Below are 20,400 nucleotides of genomic sequence, written 5' to 3'. Positions count from 1 at the left end.
AAAAAAAAAAAAAGAAAGAAAGAAAGATTCATCCTTGTTGTGTGTATCTGTACTTCACTTACTTTTGTTGTTGTAGAGTATTTCATACTACTTATTTACTTAGCATCTCATACTTACAGTATTTCATACATATTCTTCTGTGTCATTCCATACTATAACATACTTTCTTTTATCCAGTTTTACTATGGGTGAACACTTGAATTATTTCCATTTTGGAGCTATTCAAAACAGTGCCACCATGAACATTAATGTAAGTGTCTCAGTGCAGGTGTTCACATACTTCAGTGGGGTTTATTTGCACAAGCGGAATTGCTGGGTCATAGAATAATTGAACCTCCAACCCTGTTAGACACTGTCATGCAGACTTTCAGTTTTCACTCCCACTCGCAGTGTATGGACATTTCTCTGGCTCCACATCCTAGCCCATGCCTCCTGTGGTCAAGCTTTAAACTTTCGGCCAATTTAACCTGTTGATGAATGCCCCTTTTTATGCCTTATTGCCTGTTTAGATTTCTTCCTTCTGGGGGGAAAAAAAAAAGTTGTTTGTCCATTTTTTAAATTCTTATTGATTTGGAAGAGATTGGTCCATATTCTGGATACCAGCTCTTTGCCATGATATGCTGCAAAAATCTCTCTGGTTCGCCTTTTTAGTAGAGTACTGATGGTTTTTGATGACCAAAATGTAGTCTCATTTGCCAGTCTTTTCCTACATAGTTATATGTATTATAAGAAATCCACCCCCTACCCCGAAGTCATGAAAATATTCTTCCAATTCTTTTCTTTTTTTTTTTTTTTTAGACAGAGTTTTGCTCTTGTTGCCCAGGCTGGAGTGCAATGGCGCAATCTCGGCTTACTACAACCTCCGCCTCCCCGGTTCAAGCGATTCTGCTGCCTCAACCTCCTGAGTAGCTGGGATTACAGGCATGTGCCATCACGCCTGGCCAATTTTGTATTTTTAGTAGAGACAAGGTTTCTCCATGTTGGTCAGGCTGGTCTCGAACTCCCGACCTCAGGTGATTCGCCCACCTCGGCCTCCCAAAGTGCTGGGATTACAGGTGTGGGCCACTGCACCTGGCCTCATTTTTAAAGAAGCTTTAACCATTTGCTTTTCACCTTTAGGGACATTGGGGTTTTGAGTCAGTGCCTTAAAATTCTACCTCCAAGACATTCTCCTGCGATGCAAGACAAATATCCTCAAGATTCTGGTCGTGGCCTCTATAACCACTGGGTTTTCTTGGCCCCAGGCAGCCCGAAGTGGGGGAAGCTGCAGGCAGCCAAGAAAAATTCATGTCTGCTACTGTGCAACCATCTCAAAGCCAAATGATGCAGATGTGCTCCACGTTTGCCCCTTACATCCCCAAGGCAACTTGCAAAAATACCAGAAAGCCCTCACAACCCTGTGCTGGCTGCAGGCTGTGCCCAACAGTGGGTTGCCCAACATGAGCCCTTCTCCAAGCTCAAACAGCCATTTCTGAGCCAGGGAACTCTGGGAACCAGGAACTGGGCCCATTCAACATCCACCACCACCCCTCCACCCCTGTCACCTCCTGATCCTTTGGCTTCTCCTGGTGGGATCACTTTCTCTAGAAACTGAGGTCTCCTAGGAGACTGGGAGCAGCCCCCACCCCACCTCCACCCAGAGAAGAAGTGGTTGTGAATGGATCCTGCTAGGCGCCAAGGCCCAGCTGGGCACAGAGGGGCTGAGACTACACCCAGAGGCATCACTTGAGACTCTCTGAGTGGTGTCCACTTTTCTAGTAGGTTCTGCCACCACAGACCACCTTTCTGGAAGAACTGATGCCCTCCATCCTCCTCCCTCTCCCCCATTTTATACCAAGGAAAAACAACCTGAGAAAAATATTTTTTGCAGGAAAGTTTATGGTGATGAACAACACTGTGGGAGGCCATTGTTTTAGACTGAGCTCTTGCACCAGGCTCCAACAGACCAGACCAGCCAAAATGGAGTCACTCATGCTAAATGCCACAAAATCAAACTGAAATTTTATGAAAGCAGACAGATTTCAAAACGGCCACTTTTTTTTCCTAAAAACAAGAGATTCCAGTCTACTCAAGTCAGGATAATCAGGAAGTCCCCTCTGCTTTAACCCTTACAAAAAAGTAAACTGATACTAACCAATCAGCTTCTTTTTTATTGTTTTGTTTCCTTGTTCCCACCTTCCAAAACTCACTGTTCAAACACTGCCCAGTGCAACTCTCCAGATATTTTGTAGAATGGAGGCTCCCCCAATTCAGGAATGGCAACTAAAAGTCAATTACATCTATCACAAATTTGGTACAATTTTATGTCTTTTGACAATAGAAATGTTACTTATAAAAGTGATCTGTAAGAAACCTAAATATCCCACAAAATAACTCTAACGTTAAAATTCTATAGATCCACTGGGTGCAGTGGCTCACATCTGTTATCCCAGCATTTTGGGAGGCCGGACCAGGCAGATCACCTGAGGTCAGGAGTTTGAGACCAGCCTGGCCAACATGGTGAAACCCAGTCTGTACCAATAATATAAAATTAGCCAGGCATGGTGGCGGGCACCTGGAATCCCAGCTACTTGGGAGGCTAACGCAGGAGAATCGCTTGAACCCGAGAGGCAGAGGTTGCAGTGAGCCAAGGTTGCACCACTGCCCTCCCAGCCTGGGCGACAGAGCAAGACTCCATCTCAAAAAAAAAAAAAAAAAAAATCTATGGATCCACAGGATAAAATATAATTACTCAAAATTATGTTATAGAAGAATGTTTGATGACATGCACAATTTCTATAATACATTGTTATATTGTTAAGGGGGGAAAGCAGAAAGCCACATATCTAATCCTTATTTATTTAAAAGGAATTAATTATATACATATACAAAAAATAAGCAAATGGATGATAACAAAAATTTTTTTCTAGGTAACGGGATTAGGAGATTTTTATTTTCTTTGTGTTTTTCTAAATTTTTCTTTGTGTTTGATGAATGCGTGCTACTTTAGGAATCTAGTGTCTTTGAATAAAGGAAGGAGAGTGATCGAGAAAAAAGAGAGATTGAGATTGATTCACGACATTTTCAAAACTACTTTGGCTCCTTGGGGTGAGGGCAGACCTGTCATCAAGGCTGGTTTCTGTGCAATCAACCCTGAGGCAAGGTCTATATCCCTAGAAAACTCTGAATTGAGGCAACTACTGGGGTAATTCAGGCAGGAGAGAGAGAGACACACACACACAGAGAGAGAGAGAGAGAGAGAGAGAGAGAGAGAGAAAGGGAGGAAGGGAGGGAAGGAGAAGAAACCTCTGCTGTTTTTCTGCCTGGAGAAGACTGGAATTTGCTTAATAAATGTACGCTTTGTTCTAGTTATTTTGGTTTTTCTATGCAACCTTCTCCATTTGAATTAATTTACTCCCTGTCAAATAAAAGCCAATCCCAGTTACTGTACTCAGAGGTTTCTTTGAACCACCCCTGAGCGCTGCCAGAGAAAAGACAATCTGTGTTGCCAAACTGGAGAGCCAAGGCAGAGCCCCTGGGTCGCCCTCCTGCCCGGTACAGCCGCCCAGTTCACTCACCGTGACTCATCCTACACAAAGATGAGTGACCACACACACATGCATTCCTGGCTTCTGGAGGCCCAGGCTCTGAATCAGCATGCCCATCCTTTGGGTTTAGCCAGCAGAGGTGACTGTCACCCACCCGCCTGCCCAGCCACCTTGCCAAGGTCACCATTAACTCTGTTTTTAAATTCAAGGTTCATTTCTAGGTCCTCTTACTTCACCTACCAGTAGCATTTTACATGGATTTTTTTTTTTTTCTCACGCTGCCCCCAGGCTGAAGTGCAGTGGCGCCATCTCAACTCACTGCAGCCTTTGCCTCCTGGGTTCAAGCGATTCTTGTGCCTCAGCTTCCTAAGTAGCTGGGACTAGAGGTGCACACCACCACACTCGGTTGATTTTTGCATTTTTAGTAGAGACAGGGTTTCACCATGTTGTCCAGGCTGGTCTCAAACTCCTGACCTCAAAAGATGGGCCTGCCGTGGCCTCCCAAAGTACTGGGATTACAGGTGTGAGCCACTGTGCCCGGCCTTGCATTTCACATGTATTTTATTCCCTCCTGCTTTATACGCTTCCTTCACTTGGCTTCCAGGACACCTATTGCCCTCTCTGGTTGTTCTGCTCTTCTCTAGAGTCTCCTATACTGGTTCTCCCGACCTTTTTTTCTCTGACAGTTTTTTTTGAAATTTTCATACTACAGGAAAATTGAAAGAACAGGGCAATGAATACCACTCCTATTTCCCTCACCCAACTATTCCCCTAACCATTCACCAGCTATTGCCAGTTCACCACATTTGTTCTCTCTCCATGTGTATTTGTTGAGCCATCTGAAAGTTGCGTATGCCATGACTTTCAACAGAACCACTCTATTACTACTACAGCTAAGAAAATTAACATTAATATGATACCATCTAATATCTACTCAGATTTCTCCAATTGTCCGAAAAGCGTTTGTTTCTTGTAGCTTCTTCTTAGTCAGTATCCAGTCCAGGTTCACAAAATGTATTTGGTGGTGATCACTCTTTGGTTTCTTTTAATCTAGATCAGCTCAGCACATTTAAAGAAAATAATAATAACATTGACCTTTTTTGCAGAGTTCAGAAGAGTTGGTCTGTGAATTTCTCCTATCCCCCAACCTCTTAACTTTTGGGCTGCCTGAGAATTTGGTTTTGGACTTCTTTTCTTCTCTATTTCCACTCATTTTCTTGGTGATCTCATCTGGGATAATGGCTTTAAATATCATCCACATGCCAATAACTCTCCAATATATATTCTTAGCCTAGGCCTGTCTCCTGAATGCCTGACTCTAAGTATTAATGGAGATCTCTACCTGGTATTTCATAATCAGCTCAAATTTTAAAACTGAACATTTGGTCTTCCCAAAACTTCTTCTGCCTGTGGCCTTTCCCTTCGCAACTGATGGCAACTCCACCTATCCATTTGCTCAAGCCAAAAAACTTAGAATCATCCTTGACTCATCATTGTGTCTTACTGTCCACATCCAATCTGTCTGGAAAGCTTGTTCCCTCACCCTTCAGAATATCCTCTGAATCTGACCACTTTTCACTACCTCCACTGCTTCCACCTGGGTCCGCTGTCTAGATTATTGCAATGGCCTCTGAACAAGTCTCCCTCCTTCCACCTCTGTTCTCCTGTAACCTGTTCTAACACAGAACCCAAGGAGGGCTTTCACAATCTTAAGTCACATTATGTAATATACACTCTTCTACTCAAAACTTTCCCATGTTCTGACTTTGCCTCAAAAGTAAAAGCCAAAGATATTCACTAGCCCATTAAGGCCCCCTTACCTCTCTTACCTCATCTCCTCTATCCCCTTTCCCCCTTCCCCTCATTCACTCCACTCCATCTATTCTCAGCACATTGATTCTCAAACATACCAAGTGTGAGCCCAATTTTGGGCCTTTGCACACTCCCTCCAGACTCCCACATGGCTCCTTCCCTGACCTCCCTTGGGTCCTTGCTCAAGCGGCACCCTCTCAAAAAGGCCTATTCCTAATATTTCTTCTTAAAATTGCAATTGCTCTCCTTTGTGCAACACACATGCATGGCACACACACATCCCTGATCCCCCTTGCCACTTATCTTACATTACCTTCTAACTTGCTATGCAGTTTACCCATGTGTTATACTTCTTGTTTATTTCCTGTTCCTCCCTCCCCAGTGTAAGCTCCTAAAGGCAGAAATCAAGCTGACCTAAGCAAAGACCTGAAGGGGCTATGAGGACATCTGGCAGAAAAGATAATGCTACGGGTAGAGAATTGTACAAACACATGAGAAACATCCACAGAAAGCACAGCGCCTGGTAAGCACAGAATGAGTACTAGCTACTATTAATATTTAGTCCACCTCTCCCTTCAAAATGGAAAAGCAATGCTGTGAATTTTAATAAATCATTTATAATTAAACCAACCATGTTTATTTAAAGCTACTTGGCAGAAAGGCACTAGGTAAGAAGGCTGGGCGGGGGGAGAATGCCAAAAGCTGATATCCCACAGACACCTAACTCATGCCTAGGAGACCCAGGGAGGAATGTGGCATTCCCAGCATAATAGAGGCCCTGATCCTCTGCTTGGAAGGATGTGCTGTCAATTACATTATTCAATTTCTCTGGCCCTGTCTGTAAAAATGAAGGGGTGGTTGATAATGCCTAGAGTTGGATAAATTAATAGTCAAATATTAGCTTTTGATAAAGAGTCCCTCCTGGAATAAGACAGGAAATAACAATTATTGTTAGGACCGGCAGGTTTATTCTCTGCATAAACTTGGTTTGACACTCTCTCCTGTGTATTTTAACACAATTTCAGCTCCTCCCTTCCTATCTCTATTCCCAGACTCTCAGAGGGATCAAAAGGAAACAGAAAGTAAAATTTTGAAGATGTGACTATTTGACAGTCGGCATGACAGTTCAGAGTCAAATATTCTATAACTTTTTCTTATAATTTCTGTTCTGCAATCTCTCAAATTGCTAGGAATGGATAATGAATTAGCAGCTTCTTTTAGGGTAAATGTATTCCCCTTCCATCCTTCACCTACCCCAAGCATACCCAGGGTCTTCTGGCCACAGGTCCACTCCAACCCTGCTCCAGGCAAGCAAGGCAGCCTGGGAGGGAAGAGTCCTGCCAAAGAAAGTTGGATGAGCAGCTCTGGCACAGTGAGTCTTCTGGGCCTAATTCTTTTATGTAAAATGGACCTGCTCAAAAAAAAAAAAAAAAAAAAAAAAAAAAAAAAAAAAAAAAAAAGATCTTCCCTGGGTCGCTTTTAAATGACCCATCCTGCTCTCTAATATTTCTACCCAGCGTCAGACTGTCTGGGGAGGAGGTAGAAAGGGAAGCACACACTTGGTTATCAGAATAATTTATCTACATGGCACCAAACATCAGCATGCTGCTGTGGCTGCCTGCTCCATCTTTATCCATGTAGTTGCTCCCCACTGCACTCCCCATCCCACCACTGCTATGCATGTTTGGAGAGTGGCCACTGGGGAAAGAGTAATGGACTGTGCTGCAGCAGCTCCCCAGGCCCTGGGTTTCCCCTCCACTCCCCCTGCACAGTAACCCACATGCCGGGAAGTATCCACAAGTTCCCTGGGCATTGGGGGAAGATCTCAGGAGAGTTTCCACTTTCTCTGGCATCCTTCCAGGATTAAGGAACATGGAAGCCTGTGGCCATACTACAAATTAAGTTCCTTCCATGCAAGGCACCCTCCAGGGCTGGGTGGTCCCACAGATGGCTAGGGACATAGTCTGACGGTTGTTGCCTTAGGGGGCAATAGATCATCAGACTATGAGTACCTTAGGACTCAAAGAGTGCTGTGCATCAATGATAGAATGGATAAAGAAAATGTGGCGCATATACACCATGGAATACTATGCAGCCATAAAAAAGGATGAGTTCATGTCCTTTGCAGGGACATGGATGAAGCTGGAAACCATCATTCTCAGCAAACTAAAACAGGAACAGAAAACCAAACACCGCATGCTCTCACTCATAAGTGGGAGTTGAATAATGAGAACACATGGACACAGGGAGAGGAACATCATGCACGGGGGCCTGTCATGGCGTGGGGGGCAAGGGGAGGGAGAGCATTAGGACAAATACCTAGTGTGTTCCGGGCCTAATACCTAGATGATGGGTTGATAGGTGCAGCAAACCACCATGGCATATGTATACCTATGTAACAAATCTGCACGTTCTACACATGTATCCCAGAACTTAAAGTAAAATTTAAAAAAAAAATTTTAAAGAGTGCTGTGCAGAGGCAAAATACATCTGAAGGATGGCATGACACCTCATTCACACCTCCATTCAGTTATGGGCCCCAGAAGCTGGGATAGAGGGTTTTTTTGTTTTGTTTTGTTTTGTTTTGCTTTGTTTCTTTTGTTTTTTGTTTTTTGAGACAAGAGTTTCACTCTGGTGCCCAAGCTGGAGTGCAGGGGTGCGATCTCAGCTCACTGCAACCTCCGCCTTCCAGGTTCAAGCAATTCTCCTGCCTTAGCCTCCCGAACAGCTGGGACTACAGGCACCTGCCACCAGGCCTGGCTAATTTTTTGTATTTTTAGTAGAGACGGTAGTTGAGATGGGGTTTCACCGTGTTAGCCAGGATGGTCCCGATCTCCAGACCTCATGATCCTCAGTCTCCCAAAGTGCTAGGATTACAGGCGTGAGCCACGGCGCCTGGCCGGATGGCATTTAACTGGGAAGCCCACTTCACAGCTGCTCTTAACACTTAGAACTGCTTCTAGTTTGGCCTGACCCACCTCACCTTAGCAGGTTTCTCCTTTTCCTAAAGCGCGTGCTTAAAAGGTCTTTTAAAAGTTAAACTCACAAGCACAACTAGTTTATCTGTATTATACCCCAAAAATAGCTTTTAATTAGAAAAACAAGTTCAGAAGCCTGGGCTGATTCTAGCAAGTCACAGGAGGCCCCTGGAGGGTGAATTCAGGAACAATCCTTGGGAACTTGTAATTATGTTGAAGTAAGAAATCAACAAGGGTTTCGGTTTGTTTGTTTGTTTGTTTGTTTAAATGGCCTTTCTTTTTTCTTTTTTTTGGTAGAAAGATTCCATTTAGAATGTTGTTCACTGTGGACATCTCCCACTTATACAGCCAGTGGAGGGGGTGGGTGGCCCTATATTCAGTGGGCACAAGGAGAGGTGTAGACATATTTTACATTTGTAGAGAATAACAATAACGATACTAGAAACTTATTTATAGCAATGTGCAGGTTGGTAACTTCTTTTTTGTTTGTTTTTGTTTCTTTTTTGTTATACTTTAACTTCTAGGGTACATGTGCACAACGTGCAGGTTTGTAACATATGTATACATGTGCCATGTTGGTGTGCTGCACCCATTAACTCGTCATTTACATTAGGTATATCTCCTAAGGCTATTCCTCCCGGCCTCCCCCGCCCGCCCCGGGAAGCCATGAATAGTATACCTGTCATGTCCCCCTCCCTAGGCGAGCGGCTGGCCAGCGGCTATAAACAAGTTAAGGGACTCCTCTGAGCCTCAACACCCCATCCCTGGATGGAGAGAAGGACGTCTGCCCTGCTTATCTCAAAGGGACATCGATGAGATCATACAAGCCCAAGCTGAGTTTACATCTGATGCTAAAAACTAGATGAGAAAGGGTCTGTCTGACCCTCAAGGTCAGCAATGTGTGTGCAACTCCCCTCTCGGGGTTTGGGGACGCAGCCACGTGTTCCATCGCACACCATGCTTTGGGGATGCTGTAGGGCTCAGCAAGACCGCCGACTGCCAGTTATTAAAAGAGCAGCTGCAGTCCTGCCGCGCAGTGGGACTGAGAGCTGCAGCCCGGCTCAGGCTCCACCGGGCAGGGAACGGCGACGCGGGGATGGGCAGCTCTGGGCTGCGCTGATCTGGGACTCTGTCGGCCCTACAGACACACACACACACATGCACACACAGATGCATGCACAGCCGCTGCTCCTGGAGTTTATTTTTCCAGGGCCTGGTGCGGACTCCGCTCCCGCGGCAGGCGGCGGCACTGGAATGTTAATTGAAACGGAGCTGGCTAGCGCGGCGCAGATAAGCTTCGCCCAGCAGCGTCCCCGCCTGCGGCTCCCCGAATCCGCCATCCGGGGAAGGACCCGCCGCCTCTCTGGCAGCTGAGGGTTTTGTTTTCCACGCTGGAGGAATGAAACGCGCGCGGAGGCGGCTCGGCTCCCGCGACCCCCCGGAGTCAGCCCCACGGTCCGTCCCAGAACTAAACGGTCTCCGCCACCCAAAGCCGAGAAGCTGGGAGGCCGGCTCGGGGAGGGTGACGCAGAGAAATGGAGAAGCCCACCTGGCGGTTACATACCAGCAGATTTTTATTTTCTTTAACTGGTTGGTTTTTCTAAACATGTAATGCAAGAAATCTCTTGGCCCGCTTCACTTTACGCTCCACCCATGCTCGGAAATTCCCCTAACCCTGAGAATTTTGCACAGACTTTCGGGATTCGCGGGGAGCGCCTCTGAAAGTGATGGCGGGCAAACCGTCAAAACGGCCTCAGCACAGCAATTCAGGAAAAGATCATATCAGATCCTTAATTCACACCGTACACTCGAATACACTCCAATGTAAGCAAAGAAATTATAACAAAAACTAGAATAAAAAGTGGGTGAACTCCTTTTTAACCTCAGTGTAGGAAAAGAAAGGTCTTCTCACCATGACTCAAATCAAGAAGCAAGAGAGATAACAAAAATGATTACATTTTATAAAACGCATGGTAAAAAGCACTATAAAAGAAGTCAAAAGACAATTGTCAAACAGGAAGAAAATATTTTCAACACATAGCACACATAAGCAAAGTAACTGATATTGAGAAAACCTAAAAATTGAAATTGGGAGATGGATGTAATTTACATTTGTGTATATATGTGTATATATTTATGTGTTTTTAATTTTTATGTATATTATACATGTATATACATAGATACATACACATATGTATATAGATACATACACATATGTATATATCTAGATACATACACATATGTATATATCCCTTAAACATATAAAAGGATGTTGCACCTCACTTATAATTACAGAAATGCAAATTAAAAACAACACTGAGATACTGTTTCTCACCTATCAAATTTGTGAGAATTAAGAGGCGTGATCACGCATTCCGTTGCCCAGACTACCTGGGAAGCAGGCACTCCCATACAATACTGGTGGAATGCAAACCCGTAGAACCTTTCTGGAGAGGAGAACTCCTAAAAATATTATATATGCATTTATGTTTCACCTATGGTCCCATTTCTTAGAAATTTGTCTTTTGACAAATTCAACTGACAATTGTCTTTTGACTCTAAACACATGCCTCCAACAATATGAAAACACATACAAACTTAAAGTACTGGAAAACTCTAAATACTCATTCATAGAACAGTGGTTGAATAAACTTTGGTACATTCATGCAATGGAGTACCAGGCAACTACAGAAAACGATAAGGAAGACCTCTTTGGACCAATATGATGTGACTGCTGAATATATTGTTAAGTGAAAAAAAGCTAATGGCAAAAGAGTATCTTCAGGAATCAATGAGAGCTGGGAACAGTTCATGTTCTGGGGAGGAGGCTGTGCCAGCTATGGGACTTTGGGTGGGTGATTAGCTGCAGGTGCGCTTGCCTTGTGGCAGCAGAAAAAGGATGCACCAGTGATCAACCAGTCTCTTAATATGGAATATCTTAGAATTTTTTTTTAAAAAATTTTGATTTTGAGAACCATGTTAATTTTTCAAATACTCAAAAATATAAATACATTATTAGAGTATTAAAAAGTGGATCCCAGCAAAAGGGACCATAGCAAAGCTGAAATTTCCACCATTGATGATCCCCAGACATCCTTTGGGCCAGTCCCCAAAGTATCCTAGGAACTATCCCCAATCAAGCAGGACAGATACCTGTCCCCAACAAATATTTGTTAAAGACCTACTACGTGCCTTGGGGACACAGCTGTGACAACAGACCCAGAGCCCAAGTCTAGTCTAGTCTAGTCTAACGGGGATCCTGCACTTGGGTTAAAGAGGAATGATTTCATCTGGGCCCACAGGGCCCAGTAAGCCGCGAGGTAACCAGGAATTGCCTGTTGAGTATGGTACCTGCTGGAGGGAATCCTTTCGTTTTAGGAGAGTGAAAGAAACAGGAAATAATGACTTTTGTTAACCATGGAGAAGAAGAGGTTCAGGGCCGGGCACGGTGGCTCACGCCTGTAATCCCAGCACTTTGGGAGGTCGAGGCGGGCTGATCACGAGGTCAGGAGTTCGAGACCAGCCTGGCCAACATGGTGAAACCCCGTCTCTACTAAAAATACAAAAATTAGCCGGGCGTGGTGGCGGGCGTCTGTAATCCCAGCTACTTGGGAGGCTGAGGCAGGAGAATCGCTTGAAACCGAAAAGGCGGAGGTTGCAGTGAGCGGAGAGCATGCCACTGTACTCCAACCTTGGCGAAAGAGTGAAACTCCATCTCAAAAGAAAAATTAAAAACTCAATAAATATAGTATACAAATTCCGTCTGATTGTGCAAGGTAACACACTGCATGGGAATCATTTAAAAGTCTGTCTTCTATGCAAGAATGCAAGTTCGGATAAGAGGGCTGTGACCTCTCATTTTCTCAGTATTCCCAGAGCTTGGGCAAAGCCGGCCCACGGTAGGCGCTTAAAACACTCTGTGGACCTGAGTGAAGCAAAGCGGATCAATCACACCCCCAGCACGACTGTCTCCATCTCACCTAAGAACAGAGGTGATCACGATGTCTCCATTCCTGAGTAATGGACACACACACACACACACACACCCCTCCCCGCACCACGCTGTTGGGGCCGCACGGAGTCCTGCCTAAGAAAGAGTCTCTGGACTCTGACTTTTCTGCTCTCGCCGCCCCTCCTAGTTTCCTTCCCGGCTCTCCTGGGCGCCAGCGCTTAGGCAGGTGGCCCGTCGCTCGCGCCTCTGTTGCACTGTGAGGCAGCAGCCGCTAATGCGCCTCCAATTGACCCGGAATGGGCGAGATTCCAGGTACCAGTTCTACTCTCGGCGGGCGGGCGGCTTTCAATGCTCCTGGCGCTGAAGGAGGAGGAGGGTGGAGGGAGGCCAGGCCACTCCGAGAGGTGACTGAGAGAGGGCGAGACCCAAGCGAGCAAAGAAACTGAAACCTGAACGCAGGACACTGCAAATTCCCGCCGCGTGGCGCAGTGCTGCAGAAGGACGGCCTTGCTCCCTGCAAGGGTGGGGCGAGCGCGACAGGGACTCCTACCCCCAGGTTTGCGCCCGGAACGCGCATCCTGAGCCGAAACGACCCTTTCCGTAACAAGGACTCGCTATGGTGGAGAGCCTGCTCTTGCAAAGCGGCGGGTAACTGCTCCGCAGACCTGGACTCCGGGCGAAGGGAGATGTTGCCACCACTTGAGAGGGGTTAGAAAGCATTTTCACGTACAAAAATCTCATCTGATCCTCGCAGCAAGCCAGGAAGGGCAAGGCTGGGGACGTAGGGCTAGGATTTGAAATCGAGGCTTCGGAAGCCAAGTCCCCCCTCAAGGTGTCCTTTCTTCTATGACTTAGGTAGAGCGCGACTGTCTGCCACGAAAATTCCACCAAGTGATAAGGCGCTGGAAGGTTTCTGGCGTTAGGTTTCTACCCCGGGTCACGCTACTTCCCGCCTCCAGCACTTGGAAGGCAAGAACCCAGTGAGCCGTCAGTATCCCCTGGAAGGACGAGGCGGAGCTCCTACCGCGGAAATATTCTAAATTCAGGGTCTCTTGTGGGTGTCCGGTGATGATTGTAAATACCCATAGACTAGGCACTCGCCTGCACCTCCAGGGAAAAAATACGATAATACTGTTTTTCTAGAAAGCCCTGGAATGAATGGCATGTCTTATGAGCATTAAAATCTTTGATTCATTGATGTTTCTTCTATATATGTATCCTGAGAAAATAATAGAAAATATTGACAAGGATGGAAATTAAAGCCACAAAATAAAGTCTTATTTACAGTGATGGAAAAAAGATATTATCTGAAAACACAAACACAGTCTATTATGGTCTATCCATAACATGAAATATTAGATTCCTATTTTAAATTATATTTGTTTAAAAAATTCTAAAGATGAACTGGCCATGCTTATGATGTAAATTTAAACATATACAAATAGATATACCCGATGAGCTCATATATGCAAAAATAAAGAGAAGAAGGTGCACGAAAATGTTATCTCTGGGTGGATATTTACTTTTAACTTTTCTTCACTTTTTCCAAGGTGCACATGATTGACTTTTATCAGGAAAGAAAAATCCAAATGAACGTAAGGGTCATCACAAGATTTTGAGATCTCTAAGAGCAAAGGATGTCTATTTCCAAAGGAAAGAAAGAAAGGGTTAATTATCTTGGTTTAGAGGCTAGTCTGGTCTTGCCATTTGGTGAACTATCTGGGCCACCTTTCTGATCTAGACTCCTCGCTGAACAAAAAGAAGAAGAAGAAGAAGGAGAAGGAGAAGAAGAAGAAAGAAGAAGAAGAAGAAGAAGAAGAAGAAGAAGAAGAAGAAGAAGAAGAAGAAGAAGAAGAAGAAGAAGAAGAAGAAGAAGAAGAAGAAGCAGCAGCAGCAGCAGCAGCAGCAGCTGGAAACATTTGGGTATAGCTTTGATGTAAAGATTAAATGTTACTATGTACAAGAAATCATTACTTGGTAGCTGAATGATCAAATTTGCTGAAATTTTGCATAAATCTTTGTGTGCAATTTTGCACCCATTAGCCTGGGGAGATGAGTTGGGTTTATCTGGATTTCAGGAGATAATCATATTCAAACAGCTGTTGTAACACTGAATTCACGTAAGTAGGTTTAAGAAGCATTTGAGGCCTGAGCGGTGGCTCACACCTGTAATCCCAGCACTTTGGGAGGCCGAGGTGGGCACACTGCTTGAGCCCAGGAGTTCAAGGCCAGCCTAAGCAACATGGTGAAACCCCGGCTCTGCAATAAATAAATAAATAGCCAGGCTTAGTGGCTGCATCTGTGGTCCCAGCTACTCAGGAGGCTGAGGTAGGAGGATCACTGAGTCCGGGTCGAGGCTGCAGCGAGCCATGATCTGGCACTCCAGCCTGGGAGACAGAGAGAGACTCTGTCTAAAAAAAAAAAAAAAAGCAAGGAAGGAAGGAAGGAGAGAGGGAGGGAGGGAGGAAGGAAGAGAGAGAGAGAGAGAAAGGAAGGAAAGAAAAAGAAAAAGAAACATTTGATCTGAAATCCCCAAAAGAGATCCCATTGTGATCTCATTGTGTAAAAAAACACAATTTTTAAACCCTCTTCGATTCTGTGCTGGAACTGCTGACACCAAATCCCGTTTCGCTGATCCAGGAGTAGTAACAGCAGGGGCTGGATCTGTTGGCGCTGTCTCCGTATTGGTAACCTTTGGGCCACACTGCCCCATTTACTCGGCGACCGCTGTAACCGAGGGACTTTTCTGGAGATCTAATGCGAGTCAAATCTTCCCAGCCCTTCGGCAGGCGCCGCATTTATACGCGCACACAAGCTGGCACGCTCCAGGCAATCCGCTTTAAGGAGGATAAAGCAGAAGAAGAAAACGAACGTGGGGACACCCAGGGCGACGGGAGCCCCCCACCCCACCCCACCTCGCCTCTGACCACTTTGCGCCGGCCGCAGCGATTGCCTTCCCGTCTCCCCCACCATTCGCGGAGCCCTGTAAGAGGCCGAGGGCTCCAGACATGTAACCCCCACACCCATTCCTCGGTCCTGGGACTGAGGCGCTGCTCCTAGGAAGTGGCGGGTCGGGACTCAGCAGACCCGGATTCAGTTCAAAGAGAGAGGTTTCCATCTCAATATAGGCCCTGGCGGGTCATGACTCACTTCAACTCTGCGGTCCGGCCTCTGCGCACGTAAGATCCCAGCGCGCACCTCAAATCCCGCGGGTCCCAGTTGTCTCTATCTTAGCTTTCCTCCGCCATAAGAATGCAGAGTTGAGCTAAGACCAGGCTGGATGGACCGGATCGGGTTGCACAGCAAGGACTCCACCCCCAATCCTCGCATGTCCACTAGGAGAGTCCCCGTGGACCCTAGGTTGACCTCGGAAGCTCCCGCTAGTACCGTATTGACGAAGATCCTAGCCGCGCAGCACTGTCTCTCCGCGTTTTCTTTGCTTTGAGAACCATCAGTACGAACCAAACCTCCCAGGAAGGCGACTGGGGACTGGAGAGGATTAGACGGGCGCGAGAAGAAAGCGCTGGGGGAGGAAGGTGCAGGGTTAGCACGTGATTTCTGCGAGAACCAATGGGGGGCTACGGTCTCGTCACCCGGCCCTGGACCCGGGCCTGCCAGCATGACCCAGAGGAAGGCGCTGTGTGGGACGCTGGGCGTCTGTCCCAGAGTTTGGGTCTGTCTGCGGGGCCTGCAGCAACAAGACGGGAAGATCAGGGTGCCGCTCCTCACGGGGACCAGGCACTCCTCGGCCCCGCCCCATCCGCCTTCGGGATGCTGTTGAGCCCCGTCACCTCCACGCCCTTCTCGGTCAAGGACATCCTGAGACTGGAGCGCGAGCGGAGCTGCCCGGTGGCTTCGCCACATCCGGGGATGCGGAAGAGCCCGGAAAACTTTCAGTACTTGAGAATGGACCCAGAGCCGCGAGGGTCAGAGGTTCACAACGCTGGTGGCGGCGGCGGTGACAGAAGGCTGGACGGTTCGGAGCCTCCTGGGGGTGCCTGTGAGGCAGTCTTGGAGATGGACGCGGAACGGATGGCGGAGCCACGTGAGTAAGCGCTCAGGTCTTGCCTCCTACGGGGGGAATGTGGGGGCGGTGGGGGACGTGATCCATGGGTGCATGGGGAAAATACGCCTCCTATCTCCTGGGTTCGAGAGTCTGTCTTCATTTTTTCTCACTTCAGGAGTCCAAAAAAAGGCCTCTCGAACCCCATTCCCACCCTCTCCCGACACCCAGCGTGCTTCACACACCTCTAACGAAATTAAGGCCCTGAATCTTAAGGATTCACTTTTCCCAAATCCGCTCCTCTGATTCCCACAAACGCATGGCTCCCACTCGCAGCCACAGTGCCCAGAACCTCCATCTTCTCATCTCCACAGCGAAACCCTCTGCAGTGTCTTAGCCGTGCCAGTCACCACCACCCTTCCCTTCCATCACCTGGTGTCTCTCCACCCCCAAACCGTTTGCAAAAGAGTGTGGGCAATCAAAGCAGTGGAACCCTAGTGGCTCCGAGGTCACTCCTAACCAGGCCCTTTCTTGCTGGCCTGGCCGGGGGCGGGGGGGCCCATTCCTCCTCATGGATTTTTCTTCTGGAAGACGGAAGATGGGGACCGGGTGGCGATTGAGTCTCCCGAAGTGGAAGGCCCCGTTGGCACAGGATTCTCCGCGTCAGGGAGAGTGTTAAAGGCTGCCAGGGTTTTCTCTGCCCTGGGACATGGCTCTGGCCGAGTCCTGTCGCCTGAATCCGAAGGCGCAACCATGCGCGCCGGGCTGCGAGGCCCACGCACCTGTGTCCAGCAGGCTGGAAGGGAAAGGGCTGGCGGGGAGTTGTGTTGCGTCGATACGGAGGCTTTGGCTGGAGAGGCCCGACATTCCAAGGGATGAAAACTCCACCTTTTTCTCTCCAAACCTCAGCACCTCGCTCAGCATTCTCAACGCAGGGACCCTGAGTAGCGCCCGGCAGGGCAGGCCTCCTCTGCCAGACTGCCATGGCGCCTCCATTCAAGGCGCAAACGAACGAAATAAATCAAGGGGCTGGATCGGAGTTACCGGCTTGCAGGCCGGCTACTCACTAACTCCAGAAGCCGGAGAACATTATCTGTTGTGTCCGCGAAGAAGCTGGTAGGTTTTCTGCAGTGGACTCTAAACTCCGTCGGCGCTGCTCAGCTAACTCGGCGATCACTTCTGCTCCGCTGACAAAGGATCACGTTTCTTCGACCACCACAGTCGCCTCGCAGTCGATGGTATTGGTGGCGCCTTCCTTGTCCCGCTGGAAACCAAATCCTGGGAGCGTCTCTTCTGCTGCAGCAGTGGACGCCGCCGAGGAGGGACCCGAGGCGGGCTCCAGGAACTGAGCCCAAGGCCGCGGTAGCGATCCGGACAGGGAAGGCACCTTCGGTGGGCTTCGTGCCCTCCTCCATCGCAGTCAACCACCTTGCCCTCAAGAACTCCAGGACTGTGAGCAGGAGGGCGCAGGGTGCTGGCGCGCCCTGCGGTACTGTGCAGCCCCAGGGCCTGCATGATCTGTGACTTTCAAATGGGGTCCTCCTTGCTCTACAGCCTGACTGAAGGTCAGTTGTTACCTTTCAATGTGCTAAGAAAACAAACCCACGTCAGGATTTTTCCTCTTTGCAAGGAGAGATGGCCTCAGTTTATTTGAGCACAGGCGTCTCTGAAGGAAGTTGTTCTCTCCTCAAACTTTAAATACTAAACAGCTCCATCCCCCCATGACATTGTGCCAGGGCCTTGGGTCTTAGGAGTCTGGTTCCAATCGCACTGGCTCATTTAGAGTCCTGTCCCTTCTTGCCATGAACTTGCACCCCCTCCATGCTCCTGGTTTTCTCCTGGCATGAGATCCCATGAAAACTCAGCATTTCCCTTCTATCCACCCTTGGGGTAAAACGGGGCTTAAGCCCAGACAGGAGAGAGGTGAGAAGAAGGGAGGAAAATGCTGCACCGCGGTGGGCACAGTCTCAGCTGTAGGGGTCGCCCTAGGTGAAAGGAGGACTTCAGGGTGAAGCCCACATCACCTGCTTGCCAGAAAGACCCCAAAGGAAGGAGAGGCTACCTTTTAAGAAGGCAAATGTGGACCTCAACTTTATGTAACTCTCAAAGAGAACCTCAGTTTCTGAGCCAAGAGTCAGGAGCCAAGAAATATTTTGTTTTCATCATATATTGTTATTTTGGATTACAAACCATCACATCCAAGAAAGCTGGGATGCATCCTGGTGTTGGTGGAGTGCTGTGTCAAAAAGACAAGAGTGTGCACAAAAGTGGGGTGAAGGTAGGAGACACTCAAGGCCCCGGCTCCTGGACTTAGAGCTGAGTTCCCTGCAGTGCGCTTGGGGCTGCGAAGGAAAATGAGGCAGACGGGAGCCTCCTGAGAGCCTGTCACCGAGTTTGCGCCTTCTTGACACCCGGGCTTCTCTGTTTTTCCTTCCTTCCCCGCCTTCCTCCTCCTCCTCCTCTTCTTCCTCCTCTTCCTCTTTCTTCTCCTCTTTCTCTACTTCCAAGGAGAGTCCAAAGTCTCCCCAATCTGATCGACACCTCCACTCACACTTGTTCCTCACAGCGAAGGTTTACCAAACTCGACCACCATACACACACGGTTTGTTTGTTTGTTTGTTTGTTTTTTGAGAAGGAGTCTGGCTCTGTCACCCAGTCTGGAGTGCTGGGGCGCGATCTCGATCTCGGCTCACTGCAAGCTCCGCCTCCCGGGTTCACGCCATTCTCCTTCCTCAGCCTCTCGAGTAGCTGGGACCACAGGCGACCGCCACCACGCCCGGCGAATTTTTTTGTATTTTTAGTAGAGACGGGGTTTGACCGTGTTAGCCAGAATAGTCTCGATCTCCTGACCTAGTGATTTGCCCGTCTCGGCCTCCCAAAGTGCTGGGATTACAGGCGTGAGCCACCGCGTCCCGCCCATGCACACACATTCTAAGAAGCAAATGGAGCTGCCTTAACTCTTTATCTAGAGTCTACCTTTTGGAAAAGGACGCACACATCGGGGACCACATGGTGTCACAATTTATGTTCCAGCAGTAACATAAAAGTGACAGAGCTTGGAGGGAAAGAACATTGAGACAGTCCTGGGACAGGGTTCGGGGGTAGTAGGAGCGAGGAGGGGGATGGGCAGAGTGAAGGCTGCCAGGGAGAGGGAAGTCTTGAAAACTAAGTAGAAACTGCTCAGGTGAGCCTTAGGCTGGGCGCTGATGTGTCACTTCCTGTGCTTTTAGAACCCGGCCTGAGCGCGGCCTCGCCCCTCGGCGGCGGGACCAGGGTGCCAGAGTGCGGCGTTGGCAACGGCGGCGACAGCGTGCGGGGTGGCCGCTCCGAGCAGCCCAAGGCGCGGCAACGACGGAAGCCGCGCGTGCTCTTTTCGCAGGCGCAGGTGCTGGCCCTGGAGCGGCGCTTCAAGCAGCAGCGGTACCTGTCAGCGCCCGAGCGCGAGCACCTGGCCAGCGCGCTGCAGCTCACGTCCACGCAGGTCAAGATCTGGTTCCAGAACCGACGCTACAAATGCAAGAGACAGCGCCAGGACAAGTCGCTCGAACTGGCCGGCCACCCTCTAACGCCGCGCCGAGTGGCGGTGCCCGTCTTGGTGCGCGATGGCAAGCCCTGCCTGGGCCCCGGGCCCAGCGCACCTGCCTTCCCCAGTCCCTATGGCGCCACAGTGTCGCCCTATTCTTGCTACGGAGGCTACACCGGAGCACCCTACGGAGCAGGCTACGGCAGCTGCTACGCGGGCGCGCCCTCCGGTCCTGCGCCGCACACACCACTGGCCAGCGCGGGCTTCGGACACAGTGGCCAGAATGCCACCCCGCAGGACCATCTGGCAGCCACGCTACAGGGCGTCAGGGCCTGGTGAGGCTCCTCGGCTTGACTCTGCCCACTAGGGTCAGATGCTCGGTCCCTTCCCCTCCGCCCGCAGGTCGCGACAAGAAGGAGGGGACGCAGCGCTGGAGGGAAGCTGCTGCCCGACGGCGCTTCGTTCCGCAGCGATCTCTGGAACTGCGATCTGCACCACAGTCACCCAGCTAAAGGCCTTGCCTGGGACGTTCTTCCCCCAAAAGGCGACCCCTCTACCGGTCACCCACCAAGCAACACAGGGACTGAAGAAAACCGAGGCTGACT

At 48.6% G+C, this 20,400-nt stretch overlaps 1 protein-coding gene across 1 annotated transcript; it reads left to right on the top strand.

Annotated features, from left to right (window-relative positions):
• Positions 1–16,040: 16,040 nt before the first annotated feature.
• On the top strand, positions 16,041–20,134 carry NKX2-6 (NK2 homeobox 6). The gene is made up of 2 exons (XM_025395420.1): positions 16,041–16,314; positions 19,503–20,134. The coding sequence occupies exons 1-2, from the start codon at positions 16,041–16,043 to the stop codon at positions 20,132–20,134; spliced, it is 906 nt and encodes a 301-aa protein (XP_025251205.1).
• The last annotated feature ends 266 nt before the right edge of the window (positions 20,135–20,400 follow it).

The sequence above is a fragment of the Theropithecus gelada genome, chromosome 8 (genome assembly GCF_003255815.1).
Source record: "Theropithecus gelada isolate Dixy chromosome 8, Tgel_1.0, whole genome shotgun sequence".
Taxonomy (NCBI): domain Eukaryota; kingdom Metazoa; phylum Chordata; class Mammalia; order Primates; family Cercopithecidae; genus Theropithecus; species Theropithecus gelada.
The sequence above is the reverse complement of the archived record's forward strand: the minus strand, read 5'-3'. Positions and strand labels throughout refer to the sequence as shown.

Bases quoted from the DNA above. Each gene is read 5' to 3' on its own strand.
- NKX2-6 (XM_025395420.1), top strand. From the start codon at position 16,041: ATGCTGTTGAGCCCCGTCACCTCCACGCCCTTCTCGGTCAAGGACATC. The intron at 16,315-19,502 runs GTGAGTAAGCGC...CTGTGCTTTTAG, and splicing joins GGAACGGATGGCGGAGCCAC to AACCCGGCCTGAGCGCGGCC.